General features: G+C 41.5%; 1 protein-coding gene across 4 annotated transcripts in view; it reads right to left on the bottom strand.

Annotated features, from left to right (window-relative positions):
- The window catches only part of LOC311615836 (lysine-specific demethylase 6A-like), a 222,587-nt gene that overhangs the window by 172,354 nt on the left and 24,849 nt on the right, over positions 1 to 25,384 (bottom strand). For all 4 annotated transcript variants that reach the window (XM_084871274.1, XM_084871272.1, XM_084871273.1 and 1 more), the window contains one exon: positions 23,302 to 23,410. In XM_084871274.1, coding sequence (XP_084727400.1) covers positions 23,302 to 23,410 — 109 coding nt within the window. The remainder of the gene's footprint in view (positions 1 to 23,301; positions 23,411 to 25,384) is intronic.

Raw genomic sequence — 25,384 nt, forward strand, 5'->3', positions numbered from 1 at the left:
CTTGTGAGTATACAATATTTTTTGTTCCATTGTCTGTGGAGATATAGAGATTGTCTGGTTTCCTGACTCTAGAACATGCAACATATAATTGTCCATGTGAGAAGCAATCTGTGTCTAGATCTAAACTGCACAATTCTAAATATTGGCCCTGAGCTTTTTTGATGGTGATTGCAAAAGCCAATAGAATTGAGAATTGCAATTTCTTAAATTGAAATGGCATATCCGTTGGAATCATAGGAATGTGAGGAATGAGGACATCTTCACCTTTAAAAGGTCCTGTCAACATTGTTGCTTCTATAATCGAAAACACTGAAATGAAATCGCAAAATATTTAGTACTAGAGACCCAAAAACAAAATTCACTTAGGATAGGGTTAGGATCGGGCCTAACCGGGCAGTTGGACATCCCTCTCACAATCCAGGGCTGCTGGCTCCCAACTGCTCCCCTGCCTGCCTTCCTGATTGCCCTGAACTACTTCTGCCTGCCAGCCTTATCACCCCTCATCATTCACTTGCTAGCCTGAATGATGTCTAACTGCTCCCCTGCCAGCTTGTTTGCCAACAACTTCCCTCCTCTGCCAACCTGGTCACCCCCAACTGACCTCCCTTGCAGGCCTGGTGCCTCCTAACTGCCTTCCCCTGCTGGCCATCTTGTGGTGGCCATCTTGTGTCCACATAGGGGTAAGATCTTTGACTACATGACGGCAGCCATCTTGTGTGTTGGAGTGATGGTCAATCTGCATCTTACTCTTTTATTAGATATGATAGAGGCCTGGTGCACAGATGGGGACTAGTTGGTTTGCCCTGAAGGGTGTCCAGGATCAGGATGGGGTTCTCTTGGGGCGTGGGGCAGACTGAATGAGGGGCCTGTGGTGGTTTGCAGGCAGGTCACGACCCCTTGCAACTCAAGCAGAAGCCCTGGTATCTAGGATATATTTATCTTCTACAATTGAAACTTTTATCCTGGAGTGAAGCCAAGCCTCCTGCTTGCTTCCTGGCCAGCAGCCATTTCTATTGGGACTTATTTACCTTCTATAATTGAATCTTTGTAGCCTGAAGCAGTGGCCTGGGCCACCAGAGTGTGCAGAAATATTTGCTTCCTCTGTTGCGGGCAACCCTAACCTGCTCTATCCAGTTCTATGGCTGCCACAATTTCTGTTTGGATTTGTTTACCTTCTATAATTGAAACTTTGTAGCCTTGAGTGGAGGCCTAGGCTTGCAAGAGCTGGCTAAAAGCTTGACTTCTTCTGTTGCCTGGGAAACCCAAGCCTCCCTCCTGCTCTGATTGGCTGGTGGGCGTGACTTGTGGGTTTAGCAGAGTGGTGGTTAATTTGCATATTGCTCTTTATTAGACAGGATAGCATATGTTCCTTTTACGTTCAACAGATGGCACTTTTTTAAAAAAAACAAACATGTTTTTACCTGCCACAGGTTACATCTATATAATAGTAGGTATAAGTTATATAAAAATAGGCATGTATTCGAATGCAACATTGTATCAAAATTTCAAAGCAATCGGCAAAGAACTTTGGGAGATTTAAGATTTAGAACAAACAAACATTTACATTTTTATTTATATAAGATTATTTCAAATCAATTTGATCTTTCTCCTTTACTTATTCTCATGTAAATTTTCTAAAGCTTTTACATATTGAAAGGAATTTTCTAATTTCTTCTCAAAATGCAATTCACTGCTATATCAAACCCTTATTTCTAATATTTCCCTTCATATGATCAGTATTATCTACGCTACCAGCATCAATCTAATTCCAAGATGGTAATGGCCATGCTCTGTAATCCATCTAAATGCATTAAAGGTCTAGAATCACACAAAGTGGTTCATGTCAGCCTAAAAAGGGGGCACATAAAAGTAAGAAGATTTGGCTCAGGGGATAGAGCATCAGCCTGAAGACTGAAGGGTCCTGGGTTTGATTCCAGTCAAGGTCACATGTCTGGGTTGTAGACTTGATCCCCAATAGAAGGTGTACAGAAAACAACCAATCAATGTTCTCTCTCATCATTAGTGTTTTTCTCTCTCTCTCGCTCCCTCTCCCTTCTCTGAAATCATTAAGAATATGTTTTTTTCTGTCTTCTTTTGAAAATGTTCTATTTAGGTCCATTGCCCATTTTTTAATTGGATTATTCATCTTCCTTTTATTTAGTTGTATAAGCTGTTTGTAGATGCTGGAGATTAAACCTTTATCAGTGGTATCATTTGCAAATATGTTCTCCCACACAGTGGGCTTTCTTGTTGTTTTGTTGATGGTTTCTTTTGCTGTAAAAAAGCTTTTTATTTTGATGTAGTCCCATTTGTTTATTTTCTCTTTAGCTTCCATTGCCCTAGGGATAGTATCAGTGAAGAAGTTCTTTTGGCATATGTCTGAGATTTTGCTGCCTGTGGATGCTTCTAGTATTTTTATGGGTTTTTTTTAAAAGTTAAGAAGAAACCAGAGAAATCACATAAACACATTAGAATTAGTAGGGACAGGAAAAGAAAAAGAAAAAAACAGGAGCTGGTCACGTACAGCTTAGTTCTGTCCTCCTGATATACCGAAGTTGTGGGTTAGATACCAAGTTGTGGCACATTCAGGAATCAATCAATTAGTACATTTTAGAAACAAATTTACCAAAACAAATAAAATAGGAAACTCAACAATGATTCAAATGCAATCAGAATGTCTCTGAATTAACTAAAGATCCCCAAGGAAGACTTTCATAATAAAATACAGCTGGAAATTAACAATCACTTAAAGTCAAAATAAAAAGAGAAAAACAGTATACTAAAGGAAGAGCAAACAATGGAAATACTTCCTTACTAATGCAATGGGCCAGATTTCCCTAAAACCCAAACCAAAGACATACTATACAATTGCATACAATATCTCTCATGTACATGCCTGCTGCAATAATCTTCAATAAAATACATGCAAATTGAATACACCAATATATAAAACTACCATATATGACACCAAGTTGAATTTATGCCAGGAATGAAAGCCAGATACAAAAATAAAAAACATGGCCCTAGCCTGTATGGCTCAGCGGATAGAGTGTCAGCCTGCAGACTGAAGAGTCGCATGTTTGATTCCAGTCAGGAGCACATGCCTGTGTTGTGGGCTCAATCCCCCATAGGGGATGTGTGGGAGTCAACCAATCAGTGATTCACTTTCATCACTTATGTTTCTCTCTCACCCTTCCTCTCTAAAAGCAATAAAAATATATTTAAATGAAAAATATATAATTTATCACATTAATATAAAAATAAAAACCACATGATCATGTAAAAAATATAGAAAATCATGTGACAAAAGCAAACACCTATCCATCTATCCTATATAATAAAGAGGTAACATGCAAATTAACCATCACCTCCAACACACAAGATGGCCACCCTAATGTGGTCAAAGATGGCTGCCCCCATGTAGACACAAGAAGACTGCCACAAGATGGCTGACAGGGGAGGGCAGTTGTTGGTGATTAGGCCTGCAGGGAAGGGCAGTTAGGTGTGACCAGACCAGCAGAAAAGGGCAGTTGGGAGAGATTAAGCCTGAATATGAGGAAAGATAGGGGTGATCAGGCCAGCAGGGGAGAGTTGGGGATCGGGCCTAAAGGGCAGTCAGATATACCTCAAGGAGTCAGAGATTGGACCAGGTGCAGGTTGGGTTGAGGGACACACCCTTCCCATGCACAGGGCCTCTAGTCCTACCTAATAAAAGAGTTATATGCAAATTAACCATCACTCCCTATACTATAGGCCACACCCACCAGCCAATCGAATATGCAAAGAAATCCAACCCAGATGGCTATCAGAAGGGAGGCTTGGGTAGCCCTGGCAACAGAGGAAGCCAAGCTTTCCACACACCCTGGCAGGCCCAGGCCTCCACTCAAGGATACAAAGTTTCAATTATAGAAGATAAACAAATCCAAACAGAAATGGTGGCAGCCACAGAGCAAGCAGGAGACTTGGCTCCACTCCAGGCTACAGAGTTTCAATTGTAGAAGGTAAATAAATTCCAGATTCCAGGGCTTCTGCTTTGGTCGCCAGGGGGCATGGCTGGCCTGAAAACCACCACAGGCCCCTCGCTCAGACCACCCTATGCCCCAAGGGAACCCCACCCTGATCTGGGACACCTTTCAGGACAAACCAGCTGGCCCCCACCCTTCACCAGGCCTCTATCCTATCTAATAAAAGAGTAATATGCAGATTGACCATCACTCCAACACACAAGATGGCTGCCCTCATGAGGTCAAAGATGATTGCACTCATGTGGACACAAGATGGCTACAAGATGGCCAGCAGGGGAGGGCAGTTGGACGAAACAGGCCTGCAAGGAAGGGCAGTTGGAGGCAATCAACCCTGCAGGGGAGGGTCGTTAGGGGTGACCAGGCCAGTAGAGGAGAAGTTGTGGACATACAGGCTGGCAGGGGAGCAGTTAGGCATCAATCAGGCTGGCAGGGGAGGGGTTAGGGGGTGATCACGCTGACAGGCAGGAGCAGTGCAGGGCAATCAGGAAGGCAGGCAGGTGAGCAGTTGGGAGCCAGCAGTCCTGGATTGTGAGAGGGCAGTCGGACATCTCTTAAGCGGTCCCAAATTGGAGAGGGTGCAAGCTGAGCTGAGGGACAGCCCCCGACCCTGTGCACAAATTTCGTGCACGGGGCCTCTAGTGTGTGTGTGTGTGTGTGTGTGTGTTTATATATATAAAAGTCTATGATGTGCACTCACCACCAGGGACAGCACAGAACAAAGGCCCTGGCCAGCAGCCAGAAAGCAAGATAACTGGTCAGGCATAGGGACTCTAACCATAAATGAATTTAATGCACAAGGCTTATTGATTAAATAAAGAAAAACTAACAAGACATTGAGAATCAAGGAGAACTTCCTTAATACCTATATTAAATACTTACCTGACAATACCTATTAAAAACTTATAATTAACATCATATTTATTGGTGAAAAACTCAAAGCTTTCACACTAAAATCAAGGATGTCCTGTGTCACTACTGTTCTTCAACATCATAATCATAATGGAAGTTCTTACTGATAAAATAAAACAAGAAAGAGAAATAAAAAATACACAGATTGGTGACAAATTAAAAAAAAAAAAAAACTATCTTTGGAGATGACACAATTTTCTATTCAGAAAGTCTGAAAAAGAAAATTATATAACTGCTAGAATTAATAAATTATATTAATGTTACAGGATGCAAGACTTACATGATGGAGAAAATATATTTGTAAGACAAATATGATAAAGGATTGTTATTAAAAATATACAGCCCTGGCATGGCCATTGTTGCTCAGTGGATGGAGTGTCAGCTCTAGCACTAAGGGTCTCTGGTTCAATTCCCAGTCAAGGACACATACACACAGTCAAGGACACATACAGTTTGACCCCTGAACCTGGTCAAATTAGTAGGCAACCAATCAATGTGACACTTTACTATTTCTTTCCTTCTCTCTTCTTCCCATCTCACTCCTTTCTAATCTCTCTAAAAATCAAAGGAAAAAATATTCTAGAGAGCATGATACAAAACACACACACACACACACACACACACACACACACACACACAAAGTATCCTTAAAACTCAACCATTAGAAAACAAACTCAATTAAAAATGGGCCACTGACCCTAGCAGACACTCTCTAAAGATGTATAGATGGTAAAAGCAGGATATAAAAAGATGCTTCCTTCACCTCATAAGCCATCAGAAAAATGAAACATAAAACTGCACATCCTGCCCTGGCAGTGTGGCTCAGTAGATAGAGTGTCAGCCTACGGACTGAAAGGTCTTAATTTCAATTCAGATCGAGGGCATGTACCTTGGTTGCAGGCACATCTTCAGTAGGAAGTGTGCAGGAGGTAACTAAATGATGTTTCTCTCTCATAAATGTTTCTGACTCTCTATCCCTCTCCTTTCCTCTCTTGTAAAAATCCAATAAAAATATGCAAAATAAATTAAAACTACACATCCTAATTGACCCTCACACCATTGCAAAGATTGTGGCGCACACAGCCAAGGAGGGAATATGCTAAATGATTGCCCCACCCTCAAAGATGGCAATGTCCACAGCTATTAAGGAGGGAATACGCTAACTGATTGTCCTGCCTTCAAAGATGGTAGCAGCCACAGCCAATAAGGGGGGAATATGCTAATTGAATGTCACATCCTCAAAGAAGGTGACACCCAATCCCCTCAGCCCCACTAAGGCAGCAGGCACACATCAAGGCCAGAGTCCCCAAGGCCTCATAGTTCCATAGCCACCCAAGGCCAACTCAACGTGCAGGCAAGTCTTGGATGGCAGCTGCCCTACCACCCAGGTCTGACCAAGGCTCAGGTAACCAGGGCTGGCTCAGGCTTGTGCTGCAGGCAGTGGCAGCAACAGAGGTGTGATGAAGTATCGCCTTCCTCTGATTGCAGGGTTGCTTCCTGACTCTGAGGGTTCCCAGGCTGTGAGGAGGAGCAGGCTGAGCTAAGGGATCCCCCTCCATTGCATGAATTTTCATGTACCTGGCCTCTAGTTTGTTATAAAGGCTAAAATCCAAACACTGACAGTAACAAATGCAAAAAGAATTTTCACCCATTTATGATGGACATACAAAATGGTTACAGCCACTTCTGAATACAATTTTGCAGTTTCTTTAAAACTAATCATTCTCTTACCTTAACAATCATAATCCTTGGTATTTATCCGAAGAGGTTGAAAATTTATGTCCACACAAAAATCTACACACAAATTCTTACAGCAGCTTTATTCAGAACTTGTGAGCAAAAAAGGTATCCTCCAATAAGTGAATAAACATACAAACTGTGGCCTGTCCACACTGGAATATTATTCAATGCTTAAAACACGTGCACGCGCGCATGCACACACACACACACACACACACACACACACACACACACACTCTCTCTCACTCTCTCTTTCTCTCTCTCCCTCTCTCTCTCTCTCTCTCTCTCAAACAATGAAAAGGAAATCTAGGAACCTTCAAAGCATATCACAAAGTAAATCAGAAAAGATTACATATGGTGAGATTCCAACTTACAGCCAATCTATCTTTCATAATAATAAGACAAACAAGTAAACTGACCAAACCTCTGCTACACCCACTAGCCAATCAGGAGGAAAATGCAAATTAGGACAAAGATGGCAGCAGCCCAGAACTGCTCCAGGCGAGGCAGGACGCCTGCTATGGGAATGAGAGTAGGGGGTGAGGGGATCTACAGGAATGGTACTCCAGTCCCCCAAGGAGGATGAAGACTGCAGATTCCAGAGTCTGCAGCAAAGACGAAGACAGTAGACTCCAGCCACAGTCTGCAACAAATCAACTAAGACGAAGAAAGCATACTCTGGCTGGAGCAAGAGAGCCTGGGTCCCAAGTGCTGAAGGAAAACCAGTGCCGGAAGCAAAAGGAAGGAATGCCTATTGCACAGATTTCTTCGTGCAACAGGTCTCTAGGTTATATACAAAAACCTATTATGCAAATAAACCCAACAGCAGCACAACCAAACAACCAGTCACTATGGCCTCTGCTGAACACTAGGGGGAGTGTGCAGAACATGGTAGGCGTTGGCCATAGTAGGATGATGGAGAGGCCAGACCAAAGCAGGGCACTAGTCACTGTCATCAAGGCAAGCCTCTGGTGATTACTGAAATTTCTTTGCTCCCACTCACCACAATCCGACACTCACTCCTGGTGCCCACACCAGCCCTGCTCACACCCACTCCTGACACCAGCCCCAATCACTTAGCGCCATCAGCTTCTCCACCTTCCCCTGCTCCTGAGGGGCAATCAGGCCTGGCAGACACCTATTTCACCTGCTACTGCAGACAGAGCCACCACTCGCAACCAATGCTGATGCCTGCTGTCGGTCCCTGTTGCTTGGTGCCCTCAGTAGGTGAAAGCAGCAGCTGCTGGCCCCAATCCCCTCTAAGGGCTTCTCCACCTCCTCCTGCTCCTGAGCAGGAGAGCAGCAGCCACAGCTTGCACCCACTGTTGGCACCGGCACGAATCGCTCTGCGCCATCAGCGAGTGTGGGTAAAGTCAGCACTGTCAGTGCATGGGAGCAGTGGTGGTGCTAGGGGGCTGCTGGCAGATGGGACCAAGGGCCGTGGAGGGAGGGGTTAAGTTGGGACACCAAGGATGGGCCTTGTGCCCACCCCTGCCTCATGGCCCCCAGTTCCTTTCAAGTTGCATGAATTCATCCTGGGCCCCTACTTAGTACATTAAGGCAACTGTACCATTACTATCTGTCAGATTTATTTTCACGGCCTTAAACTGTGTGCATTTCACTCATGCATACAAATTAGCAAGAAAGGCCATCCTACCAAGCTGGTGTAGCTCAGTGGTTAAACATGAATCTATGAACCAGGAGGTCACAGCTCCATTCCTGGTCAGGGCATATTGCCTAAGTTGCAGGTACAACCCCCAGTGTGGGGCATGCACAAACAGCTGATCAATGATTCTCTCTTATCTTTAACATTTCTAACTCTCCTTTTTCACAGAAATCAATAAAAAATAGATTTTAAAGGGTATCCTTTCAGTGACGCTAAAAATTAAACACTAAAAAAAAAAAAAAAAAAAAAAAAAAAATTCTCTAGGTGATAATCTAACATGCTACTCAGTTTTCCCAAAAATAAAACATCCTCCAAAAAAAGACCTACTTACACATTTCCTTCTGAGCGAAATATAAGGCCTCCCCCCGAAAATAAGGACCCCCCAGGCTCTGTCACAGAATGAAAATTAATTTACCGTAAACTGGTCACTACTGCCGGCCCGACTGGAGTCTAGCAACCAGTGACGTTATGCGGAGTCCTGATGTCACTGCTGTGTGGAGGCGGAGCGGAGGTCGGAGTGAGTGGTGAGCGCGGGGCAGGAGAGAGGAGGAGACTTTCGCAGATGTGTGTAGAAGAACAGGAGGATTAGAGCAGACCAGACGCAGCGAAGGTGGTGAGTGCTGGTCTGTCTCTGGTGACACTACCTGATGCTCGCAGCCGCCCTCATGATGACTGAAGGTTCTCAGTCAGTGGCAGACCCTGCTCCAGCCCAGATCCAGACCCGAGCAAGCCCAGTGACAGTCCCCAGGCAGGCCCCAGGGGGTAAATGTCTCATAAAGGGGTAGGGGGAAATGTCTGGTGAAGGTGTTCAGTGGCACAGGGATGGGGGGAGGAGGAATAACAAAATAACACAGGAGGATCAGGGGGCAATCTAAATGACACAGGAGGATCAAAAGGGGTTACTAAAATGGTAATCCCCCCTCTGATTCTATGCCATTCTGATTCCCCTCTCTGATCCCCCTGTGTCATTTTAAGTGATCCCCCTCCCCCCACCTTGATACCCCAATTCCTTTTGTTTACCCCTAGAAATGAGCACAAAAAGAAAAAGCTACTCTGTGGAGTACACGAAAGGAATCGTGGAAGACTCTTGGGGCCAAAATCTTACTGCTCTCTGCAAAGAGAAAATGTTGAGTATCCGACTGGACCGAAAATGGCGAGCAGAGTATGGTAACCTCACTGAACAGTGGACAAGGGAAATGCTAAAAAGCGCAAGTGTGGATCAGGCCGGCAACCATTATTTCCCACTGGAAGACCTGGTCTGTGAATGGGTTGTTGTCAGGAGAGCAAAGGCTTTGGTTGTGAATAGGACTGATTCAAGAATTTGCCCTTGCAATGGCACCACAGTTTGACATAGACCCCGAAGACTTCAAAGCATCACAACACTGGCTGGATAATTTCCTTCAGCGAAGTGAACTGTCTTTAAGAAGATCTACAACATTGTTTAGGTTGAAAGATACTCAAGTTATTAAGCGAGCACTTGCATTCAAGTCCTTTACTGACGATGCTTACTTCTCTAAATACAATCTTTCCAACATGATTGCTATGGATGAAACTGCAGTGTTTATGGGCCAATCATCTGAAACAGCAATTGAACAGCGGGGTGCCTCCTTAGTGTACATTCCCTCCACTGCTTACGAAAGTGCACGTGTTTCCTGTATTTTGGCAATTCATCTGGATGGCACTAAAATACCACCTTTAATCATTTCTGAGGGCAAGAAGGAAAAGATTGAACGTGTTTTGGGCGTTTTTATTCTTGAAACTGAAAAAGCCTGGGCCACACAAGCAGTTATAAGGAAGTGGGTTGATTTAATGCTGCCGCTTGTTATGCCAGTGAGCCAAAGAGGCCTGCTAGTCTGGGATGCAGCCAGCACTCACCACGCTAAAGACATGAAGACATTTCTTCACGAAAGAAAAATAGATCAGATAATGATTCCCACAGGAATGACGGCCTATCTCCAGACTCTTGATATTGCAATAAACAAGCCATTCAAAGACAATTTGCGCATGGAAATTAATGACTACATTGAAAATAGAATGGAGAGAAATCAGCATGGAAACTTTGTGAAACCTAAACTGCAAGAAGTTGTGACTTCGGTGAAGAATTCATGGGAGAAAACACTGACAGTTGCATTGCAAATGCACTGTGAGCAGTCTACCTTGACAAGAAGTACTCATTTAAAGGAGGTGCTATTGCTAAACATGAGAGATTTGGTCCACTGATTCTGAAAGAAATGGAGTCACAAGAAATTCACCAGGAAATTTAGGAATTGGATTGTTATGATGATGTTCCAGAAGATGATGACATGATTGTCATTGAATAAGTGAGTAAATTCTTGATACTGTAGGACTCACAGTTTGTCTGGTTTGTGTTGACAACTACCATACTACCATACCGTATACAGGTAATAAATTTCCTTTATTTTACAATAATTTTTTACAAAATTATTTAACAAGAAATGTGTACTGTATTCTTCCTCATGAAAAAATAAGACATCCCCTGAAAATAAGACCTAGCGCATCTTTGGGAGCAAAAATTACTATAAGACACTATCTTAATTTCGGGGAAACAGGTTAGTAGGACATGTGATGTATGAAGAAATATGTAGTTCCATTACAGAAAAGATACCTGGTTATTATTTAAGAGTAAAGGAGGAAAGGTAAGGCTATGTAATATAGGCATCCATTTATACAGCTTTGCCAAAATACTACATTTAACAATCCAAGTTTGTTCCCCAGACTGATGGAGAAAGGGGCTAGAAAAAGACAGTTCAAACTGTCTGAGTGACTTGGAAAGGTGCCTGCCTATCTGTCTGCTAATCAGACCTGAAAACAAATTAATGGCCATGATGGGTGTGTTTGTTGCAAGTGCTAGAACCTAAGTATTTAAAATTTCCAAACAAAGGAAGTTCTCCCTCTAGCTCTCTCTCTCTCTTCAGCTGCTGGCCTTCTTAGGAGTCCCACTGCAGTGTTGTGCTCCCAGGCACCTACATGGTGCACAACGCATATTGGACTCGACCCAGATGGAATAACAGATTTTAATTAGCTTGAATGCTGAACAATATATGGCTGCAAAATGGAATGGAAACTCTAGACACTGGTCTTACATCTGGCTCTGTTGGACTCCCAGCTTCACCTCGCCAAGACTGACTTAAGGAGTGGGAAACATGAGAAATGTAACACCAGGCCAATAAAGTTTTCTTTCACATCCCATCATCTCCTGCAAGTCCTAAAAAATTCATTTTATGAAAATATTCACTCTTTCTCACCTCATTCCCACCTAGCATCAATCAGCAGACAAGTCAGGAACACTAAATTAAATAAAAAACAGAGTTGCCTCATTCCCGTTGTGTCTGGGAAATCTGACCTATTAATTCCTCTTGCAACACAGATACCAAAGATATCTTTTCTGCAGCAAATTCTTTAAAATTGTTCACTCAGCTTTTATTTGGAGATTATCATTTCTTTCTCCCTTTAAATATTTTCTTCAGCCTATAAGTTATTAATAGCCTGAGTACCACTATCTCAGGAGTTCCCAAGAACAATGAATGGGATTCTTGCCTGCCATGGAGGAAATTCGGGTTCAATTCTGACCAATGTACTATATCAATTTCTAGTGATCTCTCTGAATTTGTGGGTGCCAGAAACACTTTTAGAGAAAGAATAAACAGGTGGATCACAGAGGATTTTTAGTGCAATAAAAATACCTTGTATGGTATTATAATAATGTCATTCTATTTTTGACCAAAACTATAGAATGAATTACATCAAGAATGAACCATTTAACTATGAAGAAGTTTCAGTGAATATAGATTCATTAATTGAAACAAATATTACAATTCTGGTAGAGGGTGTTGATAATGGGGAAGTAATGTTTGTGTGGGGACAAGGATTATATAAGAATCTTCTGCACTTTTCCCTAATTTTCCTTAAAGTTAAACTGCTCCCAAAAAAAGCTGTCTTGCCCTGGCCAGTGTGCTCGGTTGGACATCATACAATGCACCAAAAGTTCACTTTTTCAATTCTGGTCAGGACATATGCCTGAGTTGCTATCTTCCAATAAGCAGACAACAAATGTTTGTCTCACATCAATGTCTTTTTTCTCTCTCTCCCTTCCCTTTCACTTCTTACTAAAAATCAATAAAAACACTTTTTTAAATAGTCTTCATTTTTTAAGAACTATGGGCCTCAGAAAAAGGCAGCTTCAAGAGTTCACTGGGACCTTTCTCTCAGAAAACAACCTTACCGATGAAAATCATTTAAAACAACCAGTTTAAATCTCTTGAAACTGACCTAATAAAGATATAACTTACATAAATAAATCTCCTAACTCTTATTTTTTTAATTAGAACCTGTGGAACTTCAGCCAAGATTCCCTTTTTCTACTCATTACCACTTAACCCCAATTAAGTCAAGAACACTAAATTAAATAATAAACAGAGTTGCCTCTTTCCCAAGTTCCCATTTTAGAGCTTAAGAAATCTCACCAAAGAGAAAAAAGCTGCCAATATTTCTCTTCTCCACCCAGATGTATGCTGTTTATCTATATTCCAAACAAATCCATGACATTCGAGCTTCTAAAAGGTGGAGTTCCTTTTAGAAGCTCTAATGCATGTGCAGTGGACTAAAAATACTGATTTCCAATTACCAACAACCAGATCACACATGGAGGAGATTCCACATCAAGAGAGGCATCAAATAAAAGACCCAGTCCAGGACACACTACTAAAGCGGAAGGATCATTGCAAGCAAAGACCACTATAACATGCTCTACTCTGGAAAAGTCTTTCATTTCTATGATGCAGAAGTTCTATATTTTAGAACACAGAAATAAGTACCTCTCCCTGGCTAAATGAATTTATATGGAAAACAGGTTAGAACTTAAAGACCAAAGCTTTTGTTAAAATCAATGGGGAATTTAATATTAAATAATTAAGATGCCAAATGCCACAAAAATCTACCCAAAAACTAAAGTTAATATAAAATCCAAACTCAAATAACAACACAAACACTTCCAAGATTAAATTTAAAAAAAAATCATCATATCAAGATCCAGAAAAAATATTATTACAGTGGCTAGTTAAAAAAAAAAAAAAAAAATAGATGAGCCCAGCTGGTATAGTTTAGTGGTTGAACACTGACCTATGAAGCAGGAAGTCAATTCCCAGGGAGGGCTTATCGTGGGTTGCAGGCTCAATCTCCAAAAGTAGGTAGTATACAGAAGACAGCCAATTAATGATTCTCTGTCAGCATTGATGTTTCTCTCTCTCTCCCTCTTACTTCTTCCCTGAAAGCAATAAAAATATAATTTAAAAAAGATGAATATAATATCACAATTATAATTAAGATGTTATAATTACCTGACAACTGTAAAATGCAATGAAAATGTTTCAATGAACTCTATAGATCAAAATTAAAGTGCCTCAAAATAGAAGACAGAATGTTCAAATATAAAATTTAAAACTGATAATATAATAACTAAAATATAGAGTTCAAATGGTATCTTTAACACCACAATACAAGTATAAATTTGCTCTGACCAGAATTGAAAAAATGAAACAAGCCAAAACCGGTTTGGCTCAGTGGATAGAGCTTCGGTCTGACGACTGAAAAGTCCCAGGTTCGACTCCGGACAAAGGCATGTACCTTGGTTGCAAGCATCCCTAGTAGGGAGTGTGCAGGAGGCAGCTGGTCAATGTTTCTCTCTCATCGATGTTTCTAGCTCTCTATTCCCTCTCCCTTCCTCCCTATAAAAAAATCAATAAAAAAAAATTTTTTTTTTAAAGCGGGGTGGCGTGGCGCCCTTGGGCCACGGCCTCACTAATTGGAAGTTTTCCTTTAAAAAAATTTTTAAGCCGAAGCCGATTTGGCTCAGCGGTAGAGCATCGGTCTGGGGACTGAAGGGTCCCAGGTTTGATTCTGGTCAGAGGCAACGTTGGTTGCGGGCACATCCCCGGTAGGGGGTGTACAAGAGGCAGCTGGTCGATGATTCTCTCGTCAACGTTTCTAGCTCTCTATCTCTCTCCCTTCCGCTCTGTAAAAAATCTATAATATATTTTTTTAATTTTTTAATAAAAATAACTTACCAAATCAGAACAAAAGAAACAAATGTATAAAAAGAAAGAGACCATCAGAGACTTACAGGTCAGTAACAAAAGGTTCACTAGAACCTCGTTTCTCAAATATCTCCAGTCTTAAACAATTCATTTTCAACCTGACAACCCTTTCACACTGATAACTGTCTGATCAATCACTCATCTTTCAAGTGACAAAAATAAAAAATAAAAATGCAAATATAAACCAATTTACTCTTGGTAAAATCTCAGACAGAATATTGTGCTGTGAATATTTTCATGGGTTTTTTTTTGTTGTTTTTTGTTTTTGTTGCTGCTTTTAATTATTATTAACCTAGAGGCCCTGTGCATGAAATTCGTACACAGAGGGGGGTTGTCCTTCAGCCCAGCCTGCACCCTCTCCAATCTGGGACTGCTGGCTCCCAACTGCTCGTCTGCCTGCTTTCCTGATTGCCCCAAACAAACCAATGTTACTCTTTATTTCTCCCCAGACAGTGTCTCCTCTCTCTCTAATGTAAAAACAAAATTAAATTTTTTAAAACCTAGTGGCAATTGTAAAATACAGAGAAATCTTGCTAGAATTAACAATCATTAACAAAAAAGGAATAAGCTGATACACTTAAAAAACATGATTAACCATATCAATTGACTATTAATATAGTATATGGATACAACTTGGATCAATCTCTATAGAATTAGACTAATTCTGAGAACAGTAAAAACTGTAGAGAAGTAAAAAATTTGTATGCTTCTGGAGCTAAGTTAATATCAATTCAAAATAGAAAAACATAAATTTGTTATTAATACTAATTCCCATAATAACCACTAAGAAAATAAATGGAGAACAACAGGAAATAATTAAGTCAATAGAAACACTACACTAAAAAAAGAAAAATTCAGACAGAAGAGGGTAGTTTTAACAAACTGAAGAAGAAAAAATAAAATGTAATTTAAAACAATGTCTGGTATTGTACATCTGACTAATCATAGTCCCATGAACCAGAAGGTGGCTAGGCATATGACCAGATTGCAGTTCCATCCTCTAGGGCAGTGTTTCCCAAACTTTTGACATATGTGTGCCCCTTCTATAATTTCCGTAACGCTGAGTACCCCTCGTACTCATGAGAACGTAGAATTAGGCGCAGCTAAGCACGGTGCAGTGCATATCCCCACCAAACTCCAGTGCAACGCGTACCCCCTCCAAACTCTTCCCGTACCCCTGGGGGTACACAGACCACACTTTAGGAAACACTGCCCTAGGGGTGCCTACTAGAGGCAACTAATGGACATTTCTCTCTAAAAAAAAATCAATAAAAATATTTAAAAGAAACTAATAAAACAAAACCATAGAAGTCCATTCTTATCCTATATAATAAAGGATAATATGCAAAATGACCCTAACGGGGAACTACTGATCACTATGATATGCACTGGCCCCAGGGATCAGACAGACACTCAATGCAAGAGCTGCCCATGGTGGTCAGTGCACTTCCATAGGGAGAGCATTGCTCAGCCACAAGCCAGCTCATGGCTGTGGGGAAGAAAGGAGAGTAGGTGTGAGCCACTTCTGGTTAGACACAGTTTGGCTTAGGCATCTTGGGACCAAGCAACCCTATCCAAGGCCAAATGTACTGGCTACTGTCAGTACAGTGGAACTGGCATGTGAGCAGGCATTTGGGCTCCTTTAAGACCAGGGAAGTCCTCCCAGGCCCCTGATGAAAAGCCAGATGAAAGAGTGGGTAAAAGACTCCCTAAAACCAGGAGCCTAGTAAACAGTGTCCCTTCTACTAAGAAAGCAGGATGCATCAGGCTAGGAGATGGCAAGTTAATGCCCACTGGTGGGTGAGGTATTCTGAAAACTGAGACCAAAGGAAAACATCCAACTTGGGCCACCAGGATCAGACTGGTATTCTTTGTAGGTGGTTACAAATGAAACTGTAAACCTAAAACCTATAATTTTATTAACTAATATATTTTCAATAAATCAGTAAAATTATGAAACATAAATCAAGTATGCAATAAATTCAACAATACCACAGAAATGTTTTCTAGATTAGACTCATTACAAAGTAAAAAAAAAAAAAAAAAAAAAGAAGCAATGCGCCCAAATGCTCAATAATAAATTGCGTTACATAAATATATAAGTACTACACAGAAGTTATACATTTTTTAGGTTATAAATGCAGTTTATATACTTCAAACACTTGATATGGGAAGATCAGCATGCAGAGAATATCTTTAAATTTAGAAAACATTAATACTAAATCAATAGTCTATTAGAATTATAAAAATACTGAGTCAACTGGATCATTGAAGCATATATAAAAATGGAGATGATGTGGTTTATGTCTACCACTAAGATTAGTACAGAGGAAAAAACTAGGCCAAAGCTCTCATAATTTTTGTTAACTTTTTGTTGTTTTTAGATATTTCTTAAACAATAAATACAGTTCTGTGTTAATGTTAAAATTATTATACTTTTATGCTTTATTTAAAAAATATGATATAGTGTCACCTGGCCATGTGGTTAAGTGATTCAGGTCAAGGGCATATGCCAGGGTTGATCCCCATTAGGGGATGTGCAGGAGGCAGCTAACCAATTATTCTCATCACTGATGTTTCTCTCTCTTTCTCCCTCTGCCTTCCTCTATGAAATCAATAAAAACGTATTTTTTAAAAAGAAAATAACATGCCAAACCAGTTTTGACTCATTGGATAGAGCGTTGGTCTACAGACAGAAGAATCCCAGGTTCGATTCTGGTCAAGGGCAATGTACCTTGGATGCAGGCACATCCCCAGAAGGGTGTGTACACGAGGCAGCTGGTCGATGTTTCTCGCTCACCGATGTTTCTAGCTTTCTATGCCTCTCCTAAATTCTCCATTAAAAAATCAATAAAAGATATTAAGTGAAATGTGATAGGAAGCCCTGAAAAGGGGCTGAGAAGGCTCAAATTTGTAAGTCTGAAGAGTTCAATAAAGCCTCCATGTGCATAATAATATGGGTGAGACCTCCACCCCTGGTTTGACCTCCCAACACACAAGCCTTGTTGTATTGGGGTCACACTCAAACCTCTGGAAACTCTATTCAATGAGTGCTTGCCAGGCAGCTACCTGGCTTGAAACCAACACCCACCTCTCCATCTGCAGACTGAGACTTCACATAGATGCTTGCTCAGATCACTTCTATTACCTTAAGTCCCCTGCTCTGTACAGAACACTATTAGTTTACTGGGAAGTATCCCTGAATAAACAAGGCATTGTGGAAAGACGTGTGTGTGTGTGTGTGTGTGTGTGTGTGTGTGTGTCCTTTTGAGGATGCTCCCTTGCTCACAACAGTAATGCTCTGCCTTCTTGTTTTAGCTTTATATTATAAAAAAAAGTCCTATTAATAGTGTACTTAATATTACTTCTTTTTTTTGCACTTTCGCGCTTTGTATTAGTGATATAGCTATCTCTCCGGAATGCTGATGAGCTATCTAGTATTCCTAAACTCAAAAAGGATATAATGAGCCTTACATAGAATACAGATTGGTAAACTTGATTCAAGGATTGAGTTACAGTGCTACAAATGGAGTTCAATATTCATAACTCAACAATATATATTAAATTACATGCCTTTAAATAAACACAAAACAAAATTTGTACTGATGTTAATAAAAACATGATTTGTTAAATAAAAAAAGGGGCTAAGAAGAAGTTAATGTTGCATTTCCCTTGGAAGGAATGGTTCAATATGTGCTAACAACATTCCCAACTACTTTACAACTACCGACCCCAATAGACCTCAACATGAGGTCTGACAGGATGGTGGAGCAGGTAAGTGAGGGTACCAGGTCAAGGAGGGTGCAAGCAGGAGCTTAATCACCCCGCCGACAGCCCTGCAGATAGCAACCAGTGGCAGCAGCAGAGGGACAGGCTGCTGCCCAGCTCCCAGTCACTAAAGTAGCTGGGCAAGGGTGCAGGACTCCAATAGATTGCCTCCAGGCCAGATAGTAGAGCAGGTGAGGGGGTGACCACCAGTCCATAACAGGGTGCCAGGTGGGGCTGCAGGGATGCAAGGCTGGGACTGCGAGACTGGAGCCTGATCCTCACAGGCGGGGAGGAAGGGAGGATTCCGGTTGTGTTTCCCTCAGCCCAGCATGCACCCTCTCCAATGTGTGACCCCTTGAGAAATGTCCGAATTCCCATTTAGTTCTGATCACACAGGACATCCTTCTCACAATCCAGGACTGCTGACTCCCAAACACTGCCTGCCTGATTGCCCCTAACAGCTTCTGCCTTCCAGGTTGGTCAACCCTTAACCACTGTCCAGAAAGCCTGATCGACACCTAACTGCTCCCCTGCGACTGATTGCCCATAACTGCCCACCCCTGCCAACCTAGTCACCCATAACTGCCTTCCCCTGCTGGCCTAGTCTTCCCAAAACTGCCCTCCCATGAAGGCCTGATCACCCCCAACTGCCCTACCATGCTGGCCCAATCACCCTAACTGCCCTTCCTTGCAAGCCTAGTCACACTTAATGATCCTCCCCTGCTGGCCTGGTTGCCCAAAACTACCTTACCCTGTAGGTCTTGTCCCCCACAATTGCTCCCATGCAGGCCTGGTCACCACTAACTGTCCTCCCCTGATGACCTGGTCAACCTTAACTTCCCTCCCTGCTGGCCTGGCCATCCCAAATGCCTCCCCTACAGGCCTGGCCACCCTCAACTGCCCTCCTCTACAGGACTGGACCCCTCAATTTCCCTCCGCTACAGGTCTGGTTCCCCCGCAACTGTCCTCCCTGGTTTTGGCTCATCCATTCATATTTTTTCCATTAAATTTTACAGAGTGAAAGAAACGAAAGCAGGAAGGAAGAGAAACATTGATGTGAGACAAACACTGATTGGTTGTTTCCCTCACGTACCCTCAGGAGCCAGGGAAAGAACCTGCAATCCAGGTACTTGGCCTTCAATGCATGGGCTAGTAATCTAACCACTGAGCAACATTAAGAGTAAAAATTCTTAGTAAAGGTATAATCCACAAATAAATTATTTGAAGGAAAAATTAAACTGTATATAGGTGGCTCTCAGGGAGCTTTTAATTAGAAAATTTTCAATTCACCGTAAAATTTAAGGAATATTTCTGAAACAACCAAGATGGGAGCATAGGTAAACACCTGTACTTGCTGCCTCTCACAACTACATGACAAGTACAACTAATGACAAAACATTATCATCCAGAACCACAGGAAAGCTGTCTGAGTAGAAGTTCTACAACTAGAAGGAAAAAAACAAAAAACACATTGAGACAGGTAGGAGGTGCAGAGGTGCACAAGAAATGAACTGACAACTGGATGCACTGTTGTTGTTTTTTCGATTGGAAAGGTTGAAACACGCTCCTGATTGCCCTGAACTCCAGTTCCAGGAGAAACTGGGGACCCAGACTCATACAAGGAGAAACTGGATTGTCTGGTATATAGACCGGAAGGTGAGGCTAACTTTCTTTCAAAGGTGTTCACAGTAACCATTTTTCCTGCATGGATGGGAAACATCTCCATGAAGACCTCTCTACTGCAAGGTTACTGGCAGCTATTGCTGCTTGTTCAACCCTGGTGATTCCCGTGATTCCCTAAAACACCTTTTAACCCAATTTACAACCCCATCCAACCTGTGCACAGCACCTTTTGCATATGAATGCCCTGTCCTTCTGAAGCCTAAAACTTAACAAACTGCAGCTGAGTCAAAGAGATGCAGAGCTTCCAAAAGAAGTCCCAAGGCCCCTCAGCAGCTTGCATTGCTTCACAGCTGGGCCTCATCTAGGCACCTCCAAACCCCAAACAAAGAGGAGGAATCTGCAGATCTGTAACTCCTGCTGGGTAGCCTCAGGCAGTGGCTGACTTTGCACCTCCTTGGAGATCCAAGTGACAGTGTACCCAGTGATCTGAGTGGGACCATCCAGATTACAACTCTTCACATCCATAAGGGACACAATCAAGGGGCACCAAAGCCCCACTGAAGCAAATCCTGCCCTAACGGTTTCGAGCACAACAGTTCCCCCACTATAGACACAACAGGTCTTCACAGTCAATTGGCCTGGAGGTCAATTCCTCCCAGTGATATTAACAGCAATGAAGGGTTAACTATAAGACTGTGCACACAGCCATAAAGAGTTGCACCAAGTGTATCCACCTCAGGTAACTGGGAAAACTGAGCCACTGGGCCCTATAGGATACCTAGCACATAAAAGCCACTCCATCAACTCAGGGAAACAGCCAAAATGCAGAGACAAAGAAACAAGGGCATAAATGACAGAGATGGAGGAAAGCAAATGACTGGATATAGAGTTGAAAACCATAGTTATAAGGTCACTCATGAATCTTCTAGAAATCTTCAAGGAACTTATTGAGATATTCAAGAATCTTAGTAAGAATGACAAAAACAAAAATAAACAAAATTTAAAAAATGGAAAAGAACCAGTTGGAAAAGGACTGACTGAAATAAATAATAATATACAGAGATCAAAAGAAGATTAGAGGATCCCAAGAATCAAGTCAAAGTTTTGAAATATGAGGAAGCAAAAACACCTAACTGGAAAAGCATAAAGTAAAAAGAATCCAAAAATATGAAGATAATATAAGGAGCTCTGGGACAACATCAAACATACCAACATCCGAATTATGAGGGTACCAGAAGAAGAGAGGGAGCAAGATATTGAATACCTATTTGAAGAAATAATTACTGAAAACTTAACCCATCTGGTTAAAGAAATAGACTTACAAGTTCAGGAAGCACAGAGAACCCCAAACAAGAGGAATCCAAGAGGACCACACCAAGACACATAATAATTAAAATGCCAAGAGCAAAAGACAAAGAGAGAATATTAAAATCAGCAAGAGAAGAATAGTTAGTTAGCTACAAGGGAGTATCCATACAACTGTCAGCTGAATTTCTCAACAGAAACTATGCAGGCCAGAAGGGATTGGCAAGAAATATTCAAAGTGATGAATAGTGAGAACCTACACCAAGATTACTGTATCCAGCAAAGTTATCATTCAGAATTGAAGGGCAGATAAAGAGTTTCACAAATAAAAAAAAATTAAAGGAGTTCATCACCACCAAACCAGTATTATATGAAATGCTGAAAGGTATTATTTAAGAAGATCAAGTGAATTAAAAATCTGAGGAACAGAATAAACTGGTGAATATAATAGAATCAGGGGCAATGAAAGGAAGTGGATTGATAATTATCAGGGGAAAGGGGTGTGGGAGTGCAGAAAGAGACTGGATTAAAATTGTATAACATATAGATAAGGACAATGGAGAGAGGAGGTAAGGGCAGAAGGTGGGGTGGGAACTGGGTGGAAGGGAGCTATTGAGGGATGAGGGGGAGGAGAAACAATTGTAATAATAAGAGCAATAAAGATTTTTTTTTTTTAATGCATTTGGCATTTCCAGTCCAGTGTGGCTCGGTAGTTGAACATCAACCTATGAACTAGGAAGTGGAGTTTCAATTCCAATCAGGCACATTCCTCGTTTCAGGCTAGATTCCCAGTGGGGGCATGCAGAAGGTAGATCAATGATCCTCTGAAATGATCCTACACTTAAAAAATTATATGTGTGTGTATATATATATGTATATATATATATAATTTTATTTTTTTTTAATGCACTTGGCATCAAGCATAGCTGACAATTCAGCTAATTTGAATGCTCCCTGTGAGGGTTCAAAAGGTTTTATACTTTCCCCTATATAGGTTTCTAGATTGTTATGGCTTATCTCAGAGTATATGGACTTCTCTTCCTAGCTCTGGAACCCTGGGCTGGGGTACAGTTGGGGCCCCATGGAGCTGTTTGCAGTGGCTTTACTTATGACTAGCCTGTCTTGGCTCAGCTTTAGACTTTCCTTAAACAAGCAGCACGTGGCTTGTTTATGCATCTGTTTGGCAAATCCTAAAGTACCTGACTTCTTTAATGAGTGAGATAAAAATCTCTTTTTATTTGTTCCCCTCTTTCCTGTCCCAGCAGTTATCTTTTCTTTTCTTTTTCTTTTTTTAATATACATATTTTATTGATTTTTTACAGAGAGGAAGGGAGAGAGATAGAGAGCTAGAAACATCGATGAGAGAGACACATTGACCAGCTGCCTCTTGCACACCCCCTATCGGGGATGTGCCCGCAGCCAAGGTACATGCCCCTGACCGGAATCAAACTGGGACCTTTCAGTCGGCAGACTGACGCTCTACCACTGAGCCAAACCGGTTTTGGCAGCAGTTATCTTTTCTATCTAACATCTCCCAAGTGGTATCAGACAAATGTTTTTTGGAGCTGTGATTTTCACAAAATTATTCCATGAATATTTCCATCTACTCTTTTTTAATGGTTGGCAATAAAATTATACAAACTAAAATCTTTTCTTACCATGAGGCTGGACACTTAACATATTAAACTCTTTTTTTTTTTAAGTTTTTTTTTTATTGATTTCAGAGAGAAAGGGAGAGGGAGAGAAAGAGAGAAATATCAAAAAGACAGAATAACTGCCTCCTGCACACCCCCTACTGGGTATCAAGCCCACAAATGCTCTGACCAGGAATTGAACACTGACCTCCTAGTTTATAGCTCAACACTCAACCAGTGAACCACAAGAGTTAGTCCATTTAACCTCTGTACCCTCTAGTACCCTCCTACCTCCTTTCTCTCTGATAATCACCATACTATTGTCTATGAATTTTTGTTTATTTGTTCATTTATTGCTTTCTGTTTTATATTCATCTACTCTTTCTTTCACATTGTCATTTGTACTTATGAACTGGAAGAACTAAAAAACTCTTTGCCCTTAGGAAAAAAATAAAAATACTGGCATTTATATAATATGCAAACAACTCAAACAATTTAAAAGACAATAAAAACATTACCTTTTGGATAATCTTCCAACAGAAGGTTGAAGTGACCTAATTGACAAAAGATATCAGACTCCACTTTTCCTTCAGTTTTTAAGATTAAAGATTCATAACAGCGAACGGCCTAGAAATAAAAAGATAAAAAAAAAAAAAAAAAAAAAAACATATTAAGAAAAAAGCAGAGAGAATAAAAATTGTTGTGGGGTTAAAAGTCAATACTCTCCACCTCCCACAACCACACTGACATTACAACTACATACAGAAAAACCATTATTCAGAATCGCCTGGGAGCTGGCTGAATTGGGAGCTCTACAACTACTGACGTAAAAAAGAAAGTACACTGAGACTAGTAGAGGAGAGAGGAGGCACAAAGCTGGCTGATACCACATGTTTTAATCAGGAGGGCGATGGGCACCTTCTAGGAACAAGGGGTCCTAACCCCAAACTGGACCTGAGCCCAAGATTCCAGAACTAGGAAGAGAAGTACCCATAACTTTGAGCTGTAAATACCAGCAGGGATTATGGTTAACTGCTGGAGACCCAGGTATTCCTCTTAAAGGGCTGGCAAACAAACTTATTAAGATTTCATCCTTCTAAGCTCCAGCTCTGGCTGGCTGCATTAGAGGACCCAGAAAAACACTGGGAGGAAATAAATTGTTTGGCATTGGGGCAGGAACTCAGAGGCAGCTTTCTCAGAGTTAGGTGATTGAGGGGATCATTGTTCATATGCTGGGACCTCTCCAACACCCAGGCTGACTGTTAGTCATATCTGAGTCTCCATAAGCCTGAAGCACAGTTTGAACCACCCTAGTGATTCCCTGAGACCCTATCCCATCCAATTTGCAGTCCCACAGAACTGTTCGCATTAGCTTTTCCTTATGAATAGCCTGTACTGGCTTAGCTTTAGACTTTCCTTAAACAAGTAGCATGTGGCTTCAGTGTATTTATACCTATTAATAAGAGACCTATCAAGACATGGCACTAACACAAGCCTGCCTTGCTTCATAGATTGCCTCAACTGGCTACTTCCAAGCCCAATACAAATAGAACCCTATGCATATAATTTGGTAGCTCCAACAGGGTGACCTCAGGCAACAGCTGACTTTGCACCTCCTAGTAAGCCCCAGTAGAGAGCTTCAGATAATACCATATTACAATTCTACATATCCACAAGCAACACACTCCAGGGGCAGACTCAGTAAACACCAAAGCTTCACTGAAGCAAGTCTTCTATACGGCTATTTCCTGCACAACAGCTCTTCCTCTATAGTTGCAGTTGGTCCTCACAGCCACTGGTCTGGAGGCCAACTCCTTCCAGCTAGGCGAACAGCAATCAAGGTTTAACTTCTACAAGACTGGGCACACAACTTCACAAGGGCACACCCAGAATGCCCAGTTCAAGTGGGAAGACTTAGCCACTGGGCCCTACAGGACATTTACTACATAAGGCCAACAACCAATTCGAGAAGAAACTGGATATATAGAAACCAACACAACAAAACAAGCAAAATGTGGAAACAAGCTCTGACCAGTTTGGCTTGGTGGATAGAGCATCAGCCAGCAGTTCAATTCTGGTCAAGGGGATGTACTGAAGTAAGAGGTGTGCAGGAGGTGTGCAATGTTTCTCTCTCATCTATGTTTCTAACTCTCTCTCCCTCTCCCTTCCTCTCTGTAAAAAATTAATAAAATGTTGTTTTGTTTTTAAATACAAAGATAAGCCGAAACCAGTTTGGCTCAGTGGAAACTGTGCTTCAGGCTTATGGAGACTCAGATATGACTAACAGTCAGCCTGGGTGTTGGAGAGGTCCCAGCATATGAACAATGATCCCCTCAATCACCTAACTCTGAGAAAGCTGCCTCTGAGTTCCTGCCCCAAACTGGTTTGGTTCAGTGCGTCGGTCTGCAGACTGAAGGGTCCGCGTTTGATTCCGGTCAAGGGCATGTACCTTGGTTGCGGGCACATCTCCAGTGAGGGGTGTGCAGGAGGCAGCTGATAGATGATTCTCTCTCATCGATGTTTCTACTCTCTATCCCTCTATCTTCCTCTCTGTAAAAAATCAATAAAATATATATTTTTTTAAATGAAGATAAGAAAACA

This window comes from Pipistrellus hanaki (assembly GCF_964339955.1).
Source record: "Pipistrellus hanaki genome assembly, chromosome: Y".
NCBI lineage: Eukaryota > Metazoa > Chordata > Mammalia > Chiroptera > Vespertilionidae > Pipistrellus > Pipistrellus hanaki.